The 16686-nt window shown below is 41.4% G+C and overlaps 1 protein-coding gene across 4 annotated transcripts in view; it reads left to right on the top strand.

Moving 5' to 3' along the window:
• POLA1 (DNA polymerase alpha 1, catalytic subunit) overlaps positions 1-16686 on the top strand; it is a 295724-nt gene that overhangs the window by 5661 nt on the left and 273377 nt on the right. For all 4 annotated transcript variants that reach the window (XM_027535159.1, XM_027535161.1, XM_027535160.1 and 1 more), the window contains exons 3-11: positions 1838-1934; positions 3338-3418; positions 7796-7911; positions 8643-8705; positions 9563-9655; positions 10093-10180; positions 10474-10675; positions 10764-10942; positions 15597-15709. In XM_027535159.1, the coding sequence (XP_027390960.1) occupies positions 1838-1934; positions 3338-3418; positions 7796-7911; positions 8643-8705; positions 9563-9655; positions 10093-10180; positions 10474-10675; positions 10764-10942; positions 15597-15709 (1032 nt within the window). The remainder of the gene's footprint in view (positions 1-1837; positions 1935-3337; positions 3419-7795; positions 7912-8642; positions 8706-9562; positions 9656-10092; positions 10181-10473; positions 10676-10763; positions 10943-15596; positions 15710-16686) is intronic.

The following is a 16686-nucleotide window of genomic DNA, read 5'->3' on the forward strand; positions in this document are numbered from 1 at the left end:
TAATTAATATGAGAAAATAATAATAATAACAGCAACTAATGCAGTTTTTCAGCTAACACTGTTCTAAGTGCTTTAACATGTTCCGTTCTTTAATCTTTCCAATAATCATCTGAAGTTAGACACTATGATTAACAGCATTTCGCATGGAAGGTATCTGAGGTCACAATGGCAGAGCCTTGATTGGAACCCAGGCAGCCTTGTTTGAGAATATGCCTGTTAACCGTGGCCCATTCTGTATTGGGCTATTAAGCAAGTAGAAGAGGATTCTTGTCATTTGGCACCATTCCTTCAAGTTAAGGGAGTCAACCGGATCATAAAGGGTTGCTAAAAGGATTACAGTAAATCATGAGTAAAGCATTTTTAATGTAGGTACTTTTGTAAAGGAGTTCTGTGGGGCATTTCAGATGTTGACACAATGTGACTGATTTCCCATTAATCACTGATGTTAATGGCATGGCTCTAAGAGTTCAAGCTGAGCAGTAGCAATGTTTTAGAGATCGAGTCAAAATGACTTTTTAACTCAAAATGATTTTTAAAAATAGTTTTCTGGTGTCTTTTTGATAGTCTGTAAATGAGTTGCTTAAATGAGAGGCAGAGTATGCCTAATAGACTTCAGGCAACAAAACTACCCTTGCCAGTTCCCTTTCCCCTGGAAGAGAACATTGGTCAGTACAGTAATATTAGTTGGACCAGTTTGTGCTTGGGTTGTCAAAAAACTTAATTTGGTAGGGCAGGTAATTTCTGTTACCAAGTGATCAAAGGCCTAATCAGTATTCGCCAGTGATCCCTGTAGAGCAAATTAAACAGGAGGTGACAGCTCAGCCTAATCCTGCAATTACTATAATCCCTGTAGGTGTGGCAGAAATCCAGTCAACTCTGCCCATCAGGCTCTCAAAGCTCTGTGTCCAGGTGTTTTTTCCCCTAGAGTCTTAGGTCTTCAGATGGAGCTGGTCGTTTCTTCCACCCCTCACTTGGAAAGGCAGAACTGTTAAGAGAAGAGGGGAATTTTTAGCAGGGTATGTTTAAGTTCTTGATAACCAGCCCACCAAATTCTCACCTGGGACATTAATGGCCTGTCACCATGGCAGCCGTGGCAGTGGTGTGTGTCTCTCTGTGCTTTAACTGTGCTTAGGTGGTCTGCTCTCTTCATGTCAGTAGTTAGCGGAATTCTGACCTTCTGATGGTCAGGCAGCCTGTGTAATTACAGGTCTTGCCACTCTGCTCTTGCACTCGGTTTTTAACACCCCAAAATGGTTAGGATCAGTGGTAATACAAACAAGGATTACTCTAAAACCATTTGTAGTGCACCTGTAGAATACAGACTGTGTTTGTTTTCCTGGTTTTTGGAGGGGGATGGATGGGGGAGATTTTCCTTTGGAATTTCATTTGATCGGTTGAACAGTTATGGAGATTATTGTCTTTTTGTGGGGCACCATCAGCTAGCGGAAAGGGAGGCAGCATGTCTCACAGGTTTGCCAAGTACAGGAGAAACCAATCTTGAAATTACAAATGACTAATCCCCAAAGCAGCTAATAAAGAATTGGCTATAATTCAGTTTGTTTTTTATGAAGTAGATGAGTAATTGATGGTGTGACAAGTGTATTATGCTAATGGAATCATTTAATATCTTATGTTAACACCCACCTAAAAGGAATACTAAGTTAATTGATGTCTATTTAAGGAAAACCCTGCAGTGGTGTTGAATGTCAGAACTCATGATTTGGTTGCAGCTAACTCCTTCAGGCTGCCATTCCACTTTGAATTTGACAGTTTTTTCATCAGAATTGTTTAACACTTTCACTCCACTTTGAGCTTTCTCAAACTTGTATGATGGCAGGTAGAGGACTTCACGAGTGTTTATGAAGAAGTTGATGAGGAACAGTACTCAAAGCTGGTTCAGGCCCGCCAGGATGACGACTGGATCGTGGATGACGGTATGTGGGAAGAAGCTACCTGCCAGACACTGTGTCAGTAGCTTTTCATAAGTTCTTATGCAACAGAGTTGCTTCTTTGCTTGGGCAGATAGATGTAAGGCACCTTTGGTTTGGATTTTTCTTAAATGCATGATTTGAGGGTATGGAAGCAGAACAATGGAAAGTTAGTTTTATTGAGGGGCATTTTGGAGAAACCAGACATATACCTCAGACTATAGTATAAATCCTCCAGGAAGTGACTGTGTAGGAGTTTGGAGGAATCTCATACCTGTGGGCTGTCTCCATCTGATGGGGTAGAGGAAAATATGTCATAGAATGGCTGTGAGGATTACACAAGACTGTACTCATGAAGAGTGACGTGGGCAGTGGAAAGCCCTGGGTAGACAGAGGCTGGTCCCCATGTTCTTATAGCCCTTGTGGAAAGCTCGGTGGTTCCTGTTTGTGGGATGTGACTTCTTGGGGGTGTGAGTGCCAACCACGCAACAGAGAAAGGGGGTGTAGACTGCGCCTGCCACTGTTTTATGTTCCTACTTCTGTAATTGGACTTGGTTCTATTCCCAACTTGAACTTGCAGACTAAGTTGCTTTTCTGGACTTCTGGTGATCTTGATTCTTTTTATTCTTCTGGTAGAGTAGAAGTCAGAGAAGGCAATGGCAGCCCACTCCAGTACTCTTGCCTGGAAACTCCCATGGATGGAGGAGCCTGGTAGGCTGCAGTCCCTGGGGTTGCAAAGAGTCGGACACGACTGAGCGACTTCACTTTCACTTTTCACTTTCATGCATTGGAGAAGGAAATGGCAACCCACTCCAGTGTTCTTGCCTGGAGAATCCCAGGGACGGGGGAGCCTGGTGGGCTGCTGTCTATGGGGTCACACAGAGTCGGACATGACTGAAGTGACTTAGCAACAGCAGCAGCAGAGAAGAAGTACTATAAAGCATCCTATTGTGGCAAACTTTGATCCTGTGGGCCAAATTATTTCCTAATTCACCTAAATAGGCATAATAAATAGCTGCTGATCCTTGAACAGCATGGGTTTAAACTGCTTGGATCCACTTATATGTGTGTGGCTATTTTTTGATAATAAATACAATAGTACTACACCATCTGTGGTTGTTTGAATCCGCAAGTGTAAGGGAACTATAGATACTGATGGCTGACTGTAAGTTATACGTGGGTTAACTACCAAGTTGTGTGAGGGTCAGCTGTATATCTTTTGGTTTTGACTCAGAAAACCTGTGTGAGGGCTGTGTTTCATCTGACTTTTGGTTGAACAGGATTCTGCTGCATTTTAAAATGACGTGGACCAGGAGAGCATCTGATTGGGGATTTTTGTTTTTTTGTCATGGGCAAAATATTGGCTACATTTAGAAATTTGATCCTAATATGAAATTTTGTTCCTGCAGATGGTATTGGCTATGTGGAGGATGGCCGGGAAATTTTTGATGATGACCTTGAAGATGATGCTCTTGATTCCCATGAGAAAGGTACCTGCATTTTGTTTTTAAGAGGGCCATTTTGAGATTTAAGGAATTGTCTAAAATTTCGGATGACTTGGTACTTTGACACAGTTTCTTCAGGGAAAACGGACCTACCACAATTGTGTTTGAGTACAGAAAATGTTCTAATATTGAAAGAAGTGTAGTTATGTAGAAAATTAAACACGGAAAGCAAAAACAACCAGGAAATGAAGTTTCACATCTCTCTATCCAAAGAGTTTAGTCTTACTTATTTTAGAATTTTCAGTGCTGTGGTCATTTTAGATTTGCTGATTTTGAGGGCTACAAGCATAAGTGATGTCTTTTCATTCCTGCTGAAGTTACTTAGGATTTTAGCTCTTTGATAGAAGCACAGTACAATAACAAGGCTTCGATTTTCTGTCAACTTGCTTTGTTTAATTGAAATTTAAAACGATATGAATGAATGTGTTATATTCTCATAGCTATCACAATCATTGGCAAAAAAAATTTTGAGTCAACAAGCCCGATTTCGTTCCTGTAAAATGAGAGGCGGAAATTTTCTTCATATTTTTTTTTTATTTAGTTCATTATTACCACCAAGTGATAGATCACTGGCCAACATTCTGTGGGTCACTTAGAGCTGGTTTATTTTAGAATAGCTTTACTGAGATATAATTAACATACCATACAATTCTGCTCAAGTGAACATTTTAGTGGCTTTAGTATAGTCACAGTAGTATAGCCATCACCATGATGACTTTCCTTACCTCAGAAGGAAATCATACCTGCACTATATAGCTCAAGCTAAGAATGGTAGGCTTTTACCTTTTTAATGAGTGTTTAAAAAAAGAAGAAAAGTGGAAAGAAAAATACGCAACAGCTTAAGAGACATGTGGCCACAAAGCCTGAAATCTGCTCTCTCACCCTTATCAGAAAGTCTGGACCTTAATTTGTACATTGTTGACATTTTGTGACATTTGTTTACTTTGTCCCTCTTCTACCTTCCCAGACATATACACACAGGCTTTGTTTTTGGTGAATTTATTGAAACTAAGTTGTAGACAGCACAACACTTAACTCTCCATGTTTCAGTGGTGATCTCATAAGAACAAGGGCTTGTCTCCTTAGCTGCAGTACCATTTTCATGATATTATCTAAGATTTTATCCTGATTAAGATCCCCCAGTTAGTCCAATAATACCTTTTATAGCTGTTTTTAGAAGTGCAGTCTCCATTTGGATTTTCATGTCTCTTTAGTCTTATTTAGCAGAGCAGCACCATCCCTCCTCTCTTCCCCATCTGGTCTTTCATGACACTGACATTTTTAAAGGGATAAGGGAATTCCTTGGCTGTCCAGTGGTTAGGATTTCACACTTTCACTGCCAAGGGCATGGGTTCCATCCCTGATGGGGAAGTAAGATCTAAGATCCCGCAAGCCACAAGTGTTTGGCCGGAAAAAAACAAAAAAAAAAACCCCAAAAAAACCTACATAAACAAACAAATCAAAACAGGAGCTCTAAAATTGTGGAAAAATTTCATCTCAAATGTTGACTCCTGTTCTTTCTTTGTTTCCTGTTGTTCTTCTGTCTTATACCTGCTAATGTAGACTGTGATATTAAAGCCCCTTAGTGAAGCCTTCCTTGCTAGTCAAACCAGTATTGACCTTCTCTTTTGAGGCTCTTTATTAGGACCTGAATTTTGTTTACTAAACATTTTGACCATTGCCTATATTTGCTCTTCAAACTGCTCCAAATGATCTCTTGACAAAATTAAATTCCCCTGTCTTATGTTTTTCACAAATGTGCTATATCTTTTCATATTCTTAGGCACATTAAAAATATATAACAGAAAATTTATCATCTGTGACATTTCGTGCATCAACAGTGTTTGTACTCATGACCAGAACATTTTCTCATCCCAGATGGAAACCCATACTCATTAAGCAGTCATTCCTCAGTCTTCCTTCCCTCAGCTCTGGCAACTACTGATATGCTTTCTGTCTCTGAATTTGCCTGTTTTGAGTATTTCATAGAGTTGCAATTTGTTTCTGGCCTGTTTCATTTAGCATAGTGTTTTCAAGGTTCATTCGTGTTACGCGTGAATCAGTATTTCATTCCTTTTCAGGGCTACTATCAGATTGCAAGGATACTATCAGATTGCAAGGATAGACCACATTTCATTTATTCATTTATTAGTTATAGGCCACTTGGGTTGTTTCCTTCTTTCAATTACTGTGAACAGTGCTGATATGAAGTTTTGTGTACCAGTTTTTGTTTGAACACTTGTTTTTAATTCTTTTGGGCGTATGCCCAGAAATGGAATTCTGTATACGTATTTTAATTTCCTTTTCTTTCTTACACAAAAGATATTTTCTATAGATGCTTTTGTACTTGGCATTTTTTCACTTAAGAAGATATCCTGAAAATCAGTTCATATCCTCACTTAGAGAGCGTTCTTCCTTGCTTGCTCATTTCTGTATGGCTGCATAGTATTCCATCAATGGTTGTACCATGGTTTGTTCAGATGGTTTACTTGAGTGGACATTTAGATTTTCAGTAATTAGCTCTTGCAGATGATACCACATTGAATAACTGCATACAGTATTTTCCTCAGGGAAAATTTGTTGAGGTGGAATTGCTGGCTTAGAGAATACATGCACATAAAGTTTCATGAGATAGTTCCAAATTCTTCTCCATAGGAATTGTGCCATTTTACACTCCTGTGAGCAACATTTGAGTGTCCATTTAGACACCATGGCCTCGCCAAGAAAATGTATTGTCAAGCTTTTAAAATTTTTGACCCTCTAATATATGAGAAATGACATTTGCATTTCTTTTACACATGAAGTTGGGCATCTTTCATAAAACTTCATAGTATTTTTTAACATGAACCATGTGTTCATGTTTATTGCCCACATTCCCTTTGGGTTCTGCATTTTTTTTTTTTTTAATACCAGTGAAGTTGTTTTTTTTCCTCTGCAAAATATATTGCAAAAATTTTCTCCTCTTTGGTCTTTAAACCTGTTTCTGATATAATTGCATTTATCATTCCTTTCTTTTTTCTTGCAGATGGATTTTGAATCATAGTTAGAAAGACTTGCCCCACAGCCAGGTTACAAGGAATTTGCCTTTTTTATTAAAGTACTTGTATAACTTCATTTTAAAAATTTTGACCTGTGGTCTGTTTGGAGTTCAACTTGTGATTTGCAGGATCTTAGTTTCCCAACCAGGAATTGAACCTGGACCCCTGGTGGTGAAAGTACTGAGTCCTAACCACTGGACAACCAGGGAATTCTCCCGTATGGTGTTTATACTGATTTATTTCTTTACAAATGGGTGAAAGTGTTAATAGCTCAGTTGTGTCAGACTCTTTGACCCCTTGGACTATAGCCTGCCAGGCTCATCTGTCCATGGAATTCTCCAGGCAAGAATACTGGAATGGGTTGCCATTCCCTTCTCCAGGGGCTGTTCCCAATCCAGGGATCGAACCCAGGTCTCCTGCATTGCAAGCAAATGATTTACCATCGAGCCACCAGGGAAACCACAAATGAGTAGCCAACTCATGAAACTATGAAAACGTTCATTTTTTCTCAGTGATTTGAGATGTCACTTTTATTCTGTGTTAAATTTCCATAAGTAATTTGGGCTTTTTCTGGCTCCATATTGTATTTCATCTGGTCTGTCTGTCTATTCGTATGCCACTACCACACTATGTTATCTATTCACTCTGGGTCTTTGGTAGGTGCAGGCTGCTCTGGGATGAGTCAGAAAGCAAGAGTAAAATTGACAGTAGTAGAGGAGTTTGCAGGTAGTTTCTACATGCCCAGAAGAGAAAACATGGCACAAGTTGTTCTTTATGGAGCAAGTGTCTGCATGCTGTTAAGTATTGCTAGGACCTGTTGTTACATGTCCAGCTACTGTTGCTCATAAAATGGAAACTAGGATGCTACAGTATCACAACTGGTAGTCTTCTTTCTTCATAGTTCAATTTTCTTGTCAGGGTCAGTATCACACTAAAATGATGATCTCATGAAGGCTGCAAAGCTAATCCCCTGGTTCCAGATGAGCTTGATCTTTTTATTTCTATGGGAAAATAAACCCCACCTTTTAAAAAGCTTTCTGTTCACATTAACAATAACGATCAAACAGTCTCAGTAACTCATCTTGATATTTTACTGGCCTTTCTTCCATTTTTATAGTAACATTCAGTCCAAGTTTCCGTGAATTCAGCCCATTTAAAAGATTATTTCCTATGTGCCTTGCATAAAATTTCAGTTTTGTGTTTTGAATTTTTAACATTTTGCTTGTCAGAGTCTCATATACAGAGGGCAGGTGACCATGCTTTTTTTGGTTTTCCATTTTGATTTTTGCTGTTGTGTGTTTCTAAATAAATTCTCTTCCAACAGGAAAAGATAATAAAGCATGCAACAAAGATAAGAGGACTGTTAAGAGGGCTGCTGTGACAAAACCGAACAACATCAAATCAATGTTCATTGCCAGTGCTGGGAGGAAAACTGTAGATGTGAGTCTCATGTTTTCTTATATTTGCCTGTTCCTTTGTGCAGCAAAGATTCCTGTTTGTTCATAGTTTACCTTTTTTGTCAGATTCCCCGTAGCTGTAAACAAATGATCTCCTGAAGGCTGCCAGGCTAGTCCCCTGGTTTCAGATGAGCTTGATCTTTGATTATATTTAACATTTGATTATATAGATAATAGATGCCCAGTATGTTTTTGTTTTGTTTTTTTATTTTTTATATATTTTTTGGTCACACTGCATGGCTTGTGGGGTCTTAGTTCCCCGAACAGGGATCAAACCCAGGCCCTCTCAGTGAAAGTACCACGTCCTAACCACTGGACTGCCAGGGAGGTCCCAATATGTTTGAACTCAAATATTTGAGTATTACTTTCCCAATCTCAGTCACTAAGTTCAGTGTAGATTTCTGGGTAGATTGAGGCATCTCCTGTCTCAGTGGTTGTGACTTGGAGATAGAAGAGAAAACCAGAAAGCTGAACTGACTGTGTTTATTTTGGTGATTAGCAGGAGGATTATGGAATAAAGCAGAAAACAGAGGGCAGGGGCTTGGGGTTTAGGAGTTATGTTCAGGTCAGTGGTGGTAAAGATCTGTGAATAGTAGAGAAGTCCTCAGAGTGAGGGTTGAAGAGTGACTGGCCAGGTTCTTCCTTTCCCTGATCCTTACTCTGAAAATGTGAAGTGCAGGACTTTCTCATTCTCTCTGCCTTTTTAATTTCCAGAAAGCTGTTGACTTGTCCAAGGATGATCTGTTAGGTGACATTCTACAGGACCTGAACACGGAGGTAAGTGAATCTCCAGGAGTTGTCAAATTTTCAGGTTAACCTGGGCTGAAGAAACAATTCAGTAATTAATATGAAACAGACTTAATTGCTAGAAAGCGCAACAAAATCCAGTGACAACCCCACCACCAAAACCCCAACCAAAACAAACCTCCAAACCAAAACCAGCCCTTCAAATTGGTTTCTTCTCACCATTTTAGGTGAATAGTTTCTAGCCACTCTAGGCTCTGCTGACTGTGGATTGGGCTGTGTGGGGCTGTGTTTGAGGTAGTCAGAATACACACGAGTCAGTGCTGGGAAGGCACGCTGCTTGCGCTCAGTTGCTGCCGTGTATGTGCCTGAAATAGATTGAAGCCTGTCAGTCTGCACAGTCAGGCGTGAGATCCTCGTCCTGAATTCTAAGTGGGGGTGAGGGAAGAGTTGGTGAGCTGTCCCTCGTACAACTCAGACAGGTTCAGCTGTACTGGAATTTACAATTGGGCTGTTTTACAGCAAGACTGAACTCTTGTTAGAGATGTGCTTCTTTCTAAGTGATCCTCAATTAAAATGACTAACCAACACTGTGTAGTTCAGGCTTGACAGTTTTGAAATGTAATATTCTGGAAGGGTAAGGGAGAAGTATGTTAAGTTTTAAAAAGAAAAAAAATTGATGAAGGGTGGAGTCAGTATCTATTCTGGTTTTCTAGTGAGTCTGTGGTATTGTTACTATAGTAACCTCACTGCATGAACATAGATGTGTGGGGGGAGCAGGGAGGGAAAAAAGTACTTTGCTCATTGGGCTTCATTGGGGGAAGAAATGTACTTTTTGTGTCTTGTGGTAAAACAAGCATGGCAGTGAATGTCTGTCTACCCCCTCCTAGACACCACAAATAACTCCACCACCTGTAATAATACCAAAAAAGAAAAGATCCAGTGGAGCTTCACTGAATCCTTTCTCTGTGCACACCCCCAAGGTATAGTGTGGAAATACCTTCAGTCTTGATTTACATTATTGCTTAAAACTTAACATTGTTGCTTTTCTATGTGAGCGAAATGCCTTTGAATTTGTTCTTGTTTTTGTTTTAAATTAGGACTCCTGTTTCATTATATAGTTTCATACATTTAAAAAATACCATGTGCCTGCTTTTTTCATAGTAAATTTTGTAGTAACTGGTATGTGTTTATTATAGGTATTACAACTGTGCTAAATGCAATCATTTTCTTCCTGGAAACAAGTGTTTTTTTTTTTCCCTCTAAACCTAGGTAACAGTAAAATAATTGAAGCTGTTATATTAATAATACATAAAATCATTTTATAAATGGGAACTGTCATTATCTCTGGTCAGGGTAGGACAGTTGCATATTTTTAGTATGCAGGTCTAACTGACTAAACATTTAAAAACATTGACAGGCAGCTCCTTCAGGAAAAACCACTCCCCCAGCCTCAAGGAGAGAGCCTTCATTAACTCCTGCTCCTCTTACATGTGCTGAATTTGCTGGTAAGTCTGCTGTCAAACAGAATTGCAAGGGTGTTAAGCAGTTGCACAGTGCTGTCAAAAGATGGAGGCCCCATGAAGGAGGAAGTGGAAAAGAATTTGAAGGGCTTGCAGTAGGCAGTTTCCCTGAGAAAGGTTTGAATTCATAGCAGGAAAAGTTAAAAACATCCAATTTGGGAATTGAAGAGCAAGGCAAATAACACGTGGGCCAGGGGTAGTCTGCTGTTGCACCGTTGGGGAAGCTTTTGTGCTCGCTGGCAGCAACACGTGATGGGAATGTGTGACGTCACCCTCAGGAGAGCCCGGGCCGCCACTGTGTACAGATGACAAGGAGGAGTCGGGAGCAATGGAATTTGAAGATGGCGACTTTGATGAGCCCATGGAAGCTGAGGAGGTGGATGTGGAGCCCGTGGCTGCCAAGACTTTGTGCCAAGAGAGGGAGCCAGCAGAGGAGGCAAAACACAAGGCTGATTCTGGGAAAGGGACCACATCCTCCTCGTAAGAGCATTTTATGATTTCTCGGCCAAGTAGCGCTACACTTACTCTGTTGGATTTTGTAAGGTTTTTGAAAATGTGATTTTTGCAGAGCAAGTTTTCTCCCAGATGTCTCTTGTTGGGACATGGATCAGGAAGATGACAGCAGTTTCTCAGCCCTGGAAGTTCAAGTGGATTCCAGTCACCTCCCACTGGTAAAAGGAGCTGATGAGGAACAAGTATTTCAGTTTTATTGGCTGGATGCTTATGAAGATCCGTACAGCCAACCAGGTAATCATATATTTACATACAGTAACTCAAATGTCTTTAACACAGAATGGCACCTTTTCCTGAAGTGCTTTAGTGATTGTAATTGGCACAGGCTCTGCCCTCATGTACATAGTAAGAGAACAACACTCACTCACTGTAAAGTTCGTGAGTCACCTGGATGGAGAGAGTTTGTGGTGTGAATAATCTTTACAGACTCTTATTCCAAAAACTGGTTATTTGTAGTTTTGCAGTGTGTGCTTGGAATTCACCATCGATGTATCTGAACATATTGGAATGCACTTAAAGTGGAATCAATCACTAATTGGTTCCTTCAGCAGTGTGAACACCTGCCACATGCCAGGCCCTGAGATGGGGTGAACAAGCTGGGCAAATTCCCTGTCCTGGTGGAGTTTTCATTCTAGTGGGGTAAAGGCAGTTATTTGGGGGGTGACCAGGGAAGGCCTATCTGAGGAAATGACCATTGGGCTGGGTTTTGAGGTATGTTCAGAGCTGAGGAAAGAGTATTTCAGCCCGAGGAACCCAGAAGTGCAGAGGCCCGGGGAGAGAAAGGAGGAGACCTGAGTGGTTGTAGCAGAGTAGTCAGATGACAAGATTGGTTGGAAATCAAGTTGGAGAAAAGGCAAAGGCTGGACGGTGAGGGACCTTGAAAGCTGCGCTGAGGCGTTGAGACCTTACTTTAAGAACAGTGGCAAGGCAGGGGAGGATTTTCAGTGTGGGGTGCAGGGGTGAGGGTAGAGTGGGGCCATGATTGGGTTTACATTTGAACAGGAACCATGTGGTTTATATGGAGAAAAGCCTGCACGTGTGTGGATGTGGCCAGGGCCAGAGTAGGGAGTGTAGAAGACCTGAAGCTCAGTCTATCTCGGGCAGGTGTGGAGAAGGAGAGAAGTCAGTTCTTTTTACTTGTACTTTGACATGAACTCGATGATGGATGGATGTGGCGTTTGAGAGAAAGGAGGAATCAAGGCTAAGTTGTAGGTCCTCCTCACAGAGAGCCAGGAGGGCTCCCGTTTCCTCTGTGCTATTTGAGCCCTTCTGCACTGTGGGGCCAGGCAGGACAAGGCATGTCAGATTCAGAAAAAAGACAGTATACACCCTTAAACAGTTGCCTTTATTCAGATCCATATCTGAATCGAAGGGCAGGTACAAACGGAATCTTTCCAAATGGTTTCTTGAGGACTAAGTATTAAACTCTCAGACTTGGAGCCAGATTTACCACCGAGATACTCAGGGATTGGCTTGCACTGGGAAAATGGTACTGGTCTCTTGGGAGGCGGCAGTATTAATATGCTCCACTTATCAAAGTGCTGAAACTGGCACAGCTGCTTGAGTAGCAAACTGCCATGTGTTCGCTGCTCAGGTGAAGATGTCAGTAGTCTTAGAAATCGTATCTCATCTACTTAAGCTCTAGGGCAAGACCATCTGGTTAGATGCTCTTACCTCTTTGACTGTTTTGTAACTTGCTGGTGCCAGGTGGGCTGGCAAGTGTGATTTCACGAGGCTTTGGAAATTAAACCCAGGATGGCTCTATTGTACAGCTTCCAGGGACCTCCCTGAAGCACAGCCTCATAGCCAGTGCTCTGGAATTGGATGAATGGTGGGCCTACCCATCCCGGAGCCACCCCCCTGTGCCTTACTGTATCCATTCCTTGCAGGATTTTATTCCCTGACTTGATTCATGGTCCCATCAAAACCAGAAATCTGAGAGCCCGCCTTGAGTCCCCTCCCCTCCTCACTTTCCTCACCAAGTCTACTCATTTTCTCCTCCTAAACTAGACAAGCTATCTTCTCAAAACTCCCACCTTTGAGCCCTTCCTGCTCCCAACACCAACCTCTTCATTGATTCCTCAGCTGTCATCCCTCACATGGCAACCTGAATGATGGCTTCGGACGTCAGCTCTTCAGTACAGAAAACCCACAGTGGCTGCTGCATGCAACTTACAGTCCAAATTCCTTAACAAGGCTTCTCTTGCCTGCTCTGTGGGACTTCTGTGTCCTAGAATAGTCTGTACTTGCTGCTCTTTATACCATATCCCTTTCCTTCCTCACCTGACTCCCCCCACCCCCAGTATTGTCTCCTGGAATTTTCCTAGTCCTCCAAACTGGCCTAAGAGCCCCTTCTGTGACCCCCATCATACCCCAACCATAGTCATGGATGCGCCTTTTCAACCACTATTGGGAAATACTTCGCAGTTGAAAAGAGGTATCAGTCTGTTATTGGCCTGTCTTCTTATTGCTAGGTTAAAAGGAGATTTCTAGTGCTGCAAAAGGTGTCAGAGATCATCATCTCTAGTTATACACTTAAAGCAGAGGAAGCTGAGGCTCCAAAAGATAAAGTGGAGAGGGCTCAGTTGCAGAGGGCTCAGCTTGGCACCCGCAATCCACTCTGTGATTCCATGGTGCTTCTGAAGTTTTGTCCTCTGTGATTGATGCCAACGGGTTAAATAAGATGGCTTAAAAAAAAAAAGTCCTGTAATCTTAGAGGGTTGAACAGTTTCATCTTGATAGCAGGTAATGATCACTGAGCCTTGCTGAAATCAATGCTGCTAATAAAAACGAAGTACTCCCAAAGACCCTGTTATTGTTTCTCACTTTCTTACAGATTCTAAGTCAGTCAGTTGTTGCTGAATGCTCCATAATTATGAAAAGAATCTTACTCTTTGCATATGGGAAGATATCCTGTCTTCATTATGACTTTTTCAAGGTTGAATAATCCTGACTGCACCTGGCTTCAGCTAGTAACTTTAAGGGGAATGTAATCTTTGTTTACCATGATCTTTTTGTGGCAAATGAGGCATAAACAGTGTCAAATGTGTTGCATGAAGTGTGATATTAGTTTGACTGTAAAATGAGCTATTTGAATCTTTGAATTCAATATTAGGGTCTTTATTTTTCTTTGCATAGAATTTTGTTTTTTCGTCTCTAACTGTTGTGAGGATGACTTTTAATTTTCTGAGCTACTGTGACTTTTTTCTTTTTTAATCATCCCCACAGTCCTCCCTTCCCTCTCCCCTATCTTCCCCCCACCCCCACCTCTTTTACCCCAGCTGAAAATTACACAACTCTTCTAAGAATTTTAATCATCTGGAGAAATGAGAATTCTTAGATGGTCTTATTTCTACTAGAACATGTGACAAAAGGAAGCACTGATGAACTATCTTGTGAAACTGGAGTAATTGGCCTTGTGAACAGTAGCCTTTGCTTGTGCCAGAATTTTCTTAGTGTCTCAGGCAAGTGGCCCTGTTGAATGGCTGTGTTGATGGCTGCTATCTAATTATTCACAGAGCCCAGGATTTTGCATAGTGGCCATCTTTTAGGTTGACTGTCAAATCTCTGGAGTCCTTTCTTTTTTTCCAACCTTTTATTTTATATTGAAAGTGAAAGTGAAGTCTCTCAGTTGTGTCCAACTCTTCGTGACCCCATGGACTGCAGCCCACCAGGCTCCTCCATCCATGGGATTTTCCAGGCAAGAGTCCTGGAGTGGGGTGCCATTGCCTTCTCCGATTTTGTATTGAGGTATAGCCAATTAACAAACAATGTTGTGACAGTTTCAGGTGAACAGTGAAGGGACTCAACCATACATATACATGTACCCATTCTCCCCCAAACACTCCTCCCATCCAAGCTGCCACATAACATTGAGCAGAGTTCCCTGTGCTGTACTGCAGGTCCTTGTTGGTTATCCATTTTAAATATAGCAGTGCAGAGTCATTTTTTGATGGCTAGTTTTGATGAACAATGACTTGATGTCCAGAAAGGCTTGGTCTATTTTGTGGTGTACATCAATTAGGGATCTCAAAAGGAGCTTGTCTCCTGATTTGGTTCCTAGACCATTTGTTAAACTGAAATAGGAGAGAGAGGAACAATACAGATGCTTTCCAGCCAGATGTCTTTGGTAGTCTGTGAAGTAGAAAGGGTGAATTAGGAGATAATAGTTGAGCTCTGAGATATTTACTGTTATATGGAATAAGATATGAGATCAGTTACGTTTTTCCAAAACACAATTTTATGTACAGAAGACTACTGATACACCATACATAGTTATCCTTACATAGAAATGCTAGTTTTTGTTGGTAAGTACAAGTGCTGAAAAGGAATTTAGTATTCTCAGAGTTTTCACAAGAGGTTTAAATAGGAGATTTGTTGGAGAATAGTTTGCTTTTTTGATTTCTCTTAATCTGGGTAATCCTGTTCTAGGGAAAATGTTTTCCCCCCTACACTGATCTAGGATGTCTCCCTAGTTTTCGAGGTGTGTCTGCATTGAGGTGGCATGTCTAATTCCCCAGGGGTTTCTGCACTGACGCAGGGTGTCTACTCAGACCTGGGATGTCGCCCTGATAGCTGAGGCTTGTCTGCATTTATCTGGGATGTTTCCCTACTTCTAGGGTGAATGTTTCCACCAAGTTAGATCCTCAGTCTATTCCCTGTCGCCCCGGCGGTCCCAGGTTTTACCGGTGTGATATTGCCATACAGCATAGGTACTGAGTAAAGGAATTGGTCTTTGAGATTGGGCAGTGGATACAAATTTGATGCAGAAAATGACTTAACATGAAAGCATACATGTGTGGACACATTCAGTGAGCTTTTATGTCATCCCTTTAATGTGATATAATTGAAATGTTTACTGTTCCATGATTTTTACTTATTCTTTCAGGTGTGGTATTTCTGTTTGGCAAGGTCTGGATCGAATCTGCTGAAACCCACGTGAGCTGTTGTGTCATGGTGAAAAACATTGAGCGATCGCTCTGTTTCCTTCCCCGTGAAATGGTAACACTTAAGTATATAGCTTTAAATTCCAAGTGCATTCATTCTATCTTCTGCCACCAACCTGGTCCTTCGATAGGGCTGAGACTTATCTACACCCTGGATGGTCCTTTGTTTTTTAAAAAATACTCCTGGTTCTTAGTTGTGGCATATGGGATCTAGTTCCTTGACCAGGGATTGAATCCCGGGCCCCCTGCATTGGGAGATGGAGTCTTAGCCACTGGACCTCCAGGGAAGTCCCTTTATGGTCCTTTCTTATTGCCTGCCTTATGACCCCCTGATAGTCAGCAGCTCCATTAGACATTTGGAAAAGTGGGGAAATGGAGTAAAATGCTGTTTTTCAACTTGTTAGAGCATCAAAGTGCCTGAGTTTCAGTATATAAAGCTGTCTATCCCTCAACTGTCTGTTTGCATAATTATCGGGGTTGAGAATATATGGCTCTAAAATAGGACATGACATTTGGCCCAGTTTTCATGCTTTTGCTCTTTCCTCCACAACCATTTGGTGGCTCAGAGGTTAAAGCGTCTGCCTGCAATGCGGGAGACCTGGGTTCGGTCCCTGGGTCAGGAAGATCCCCTGGAGAAGGAAATGACAACCCACTCCAGTATCCTTGCCTGGAGAATCCCATGGACAGAGGAGCCGTCGAATGGGTCGAAAAGAGTTGGACATGACTGAGTGACTTAACTCACTCACTCACTCACTCCACAGCCATTTAACAGAGTCAGTTCCATTTGCTGACCCTTTTTATTTGGCCTTAACATCCACACTCCCCTCTCAGCCCCAGCCCCTCCCCATCTCAGTTGAACTGTGAAGCATTTTGGTCAAGATTTATAACATTATTCTCCCATTTTGTACGATTGGTCATCTTTATATCTGGTTTGCTTTTGTGATGTCATTGGGAGGAATTGGGCACTGGATTTAGTATATTTTTGGGTCTATTTGTATCTTTGAATTCACCTTGTTCTGTTAGATGTTTGAG

Source organism: Bos indicus x Bos taurus, chromosome X (assembly GCF_003369695.1).
Source record: "Bos indicus x Bos taurus breed Angus x Brahman F1 hybrid chromosome X, Bos_hybrid_MaternalHap_v2.0, whole genome shotgun sequence".
Taxonomy (NCBI): domain Eukaryota; kingdom Metazoa; phylum Chordata; class Mammalia; order Artiodactyla; family Bovidae; genus Bos; species Bos indicus x Bos taurus.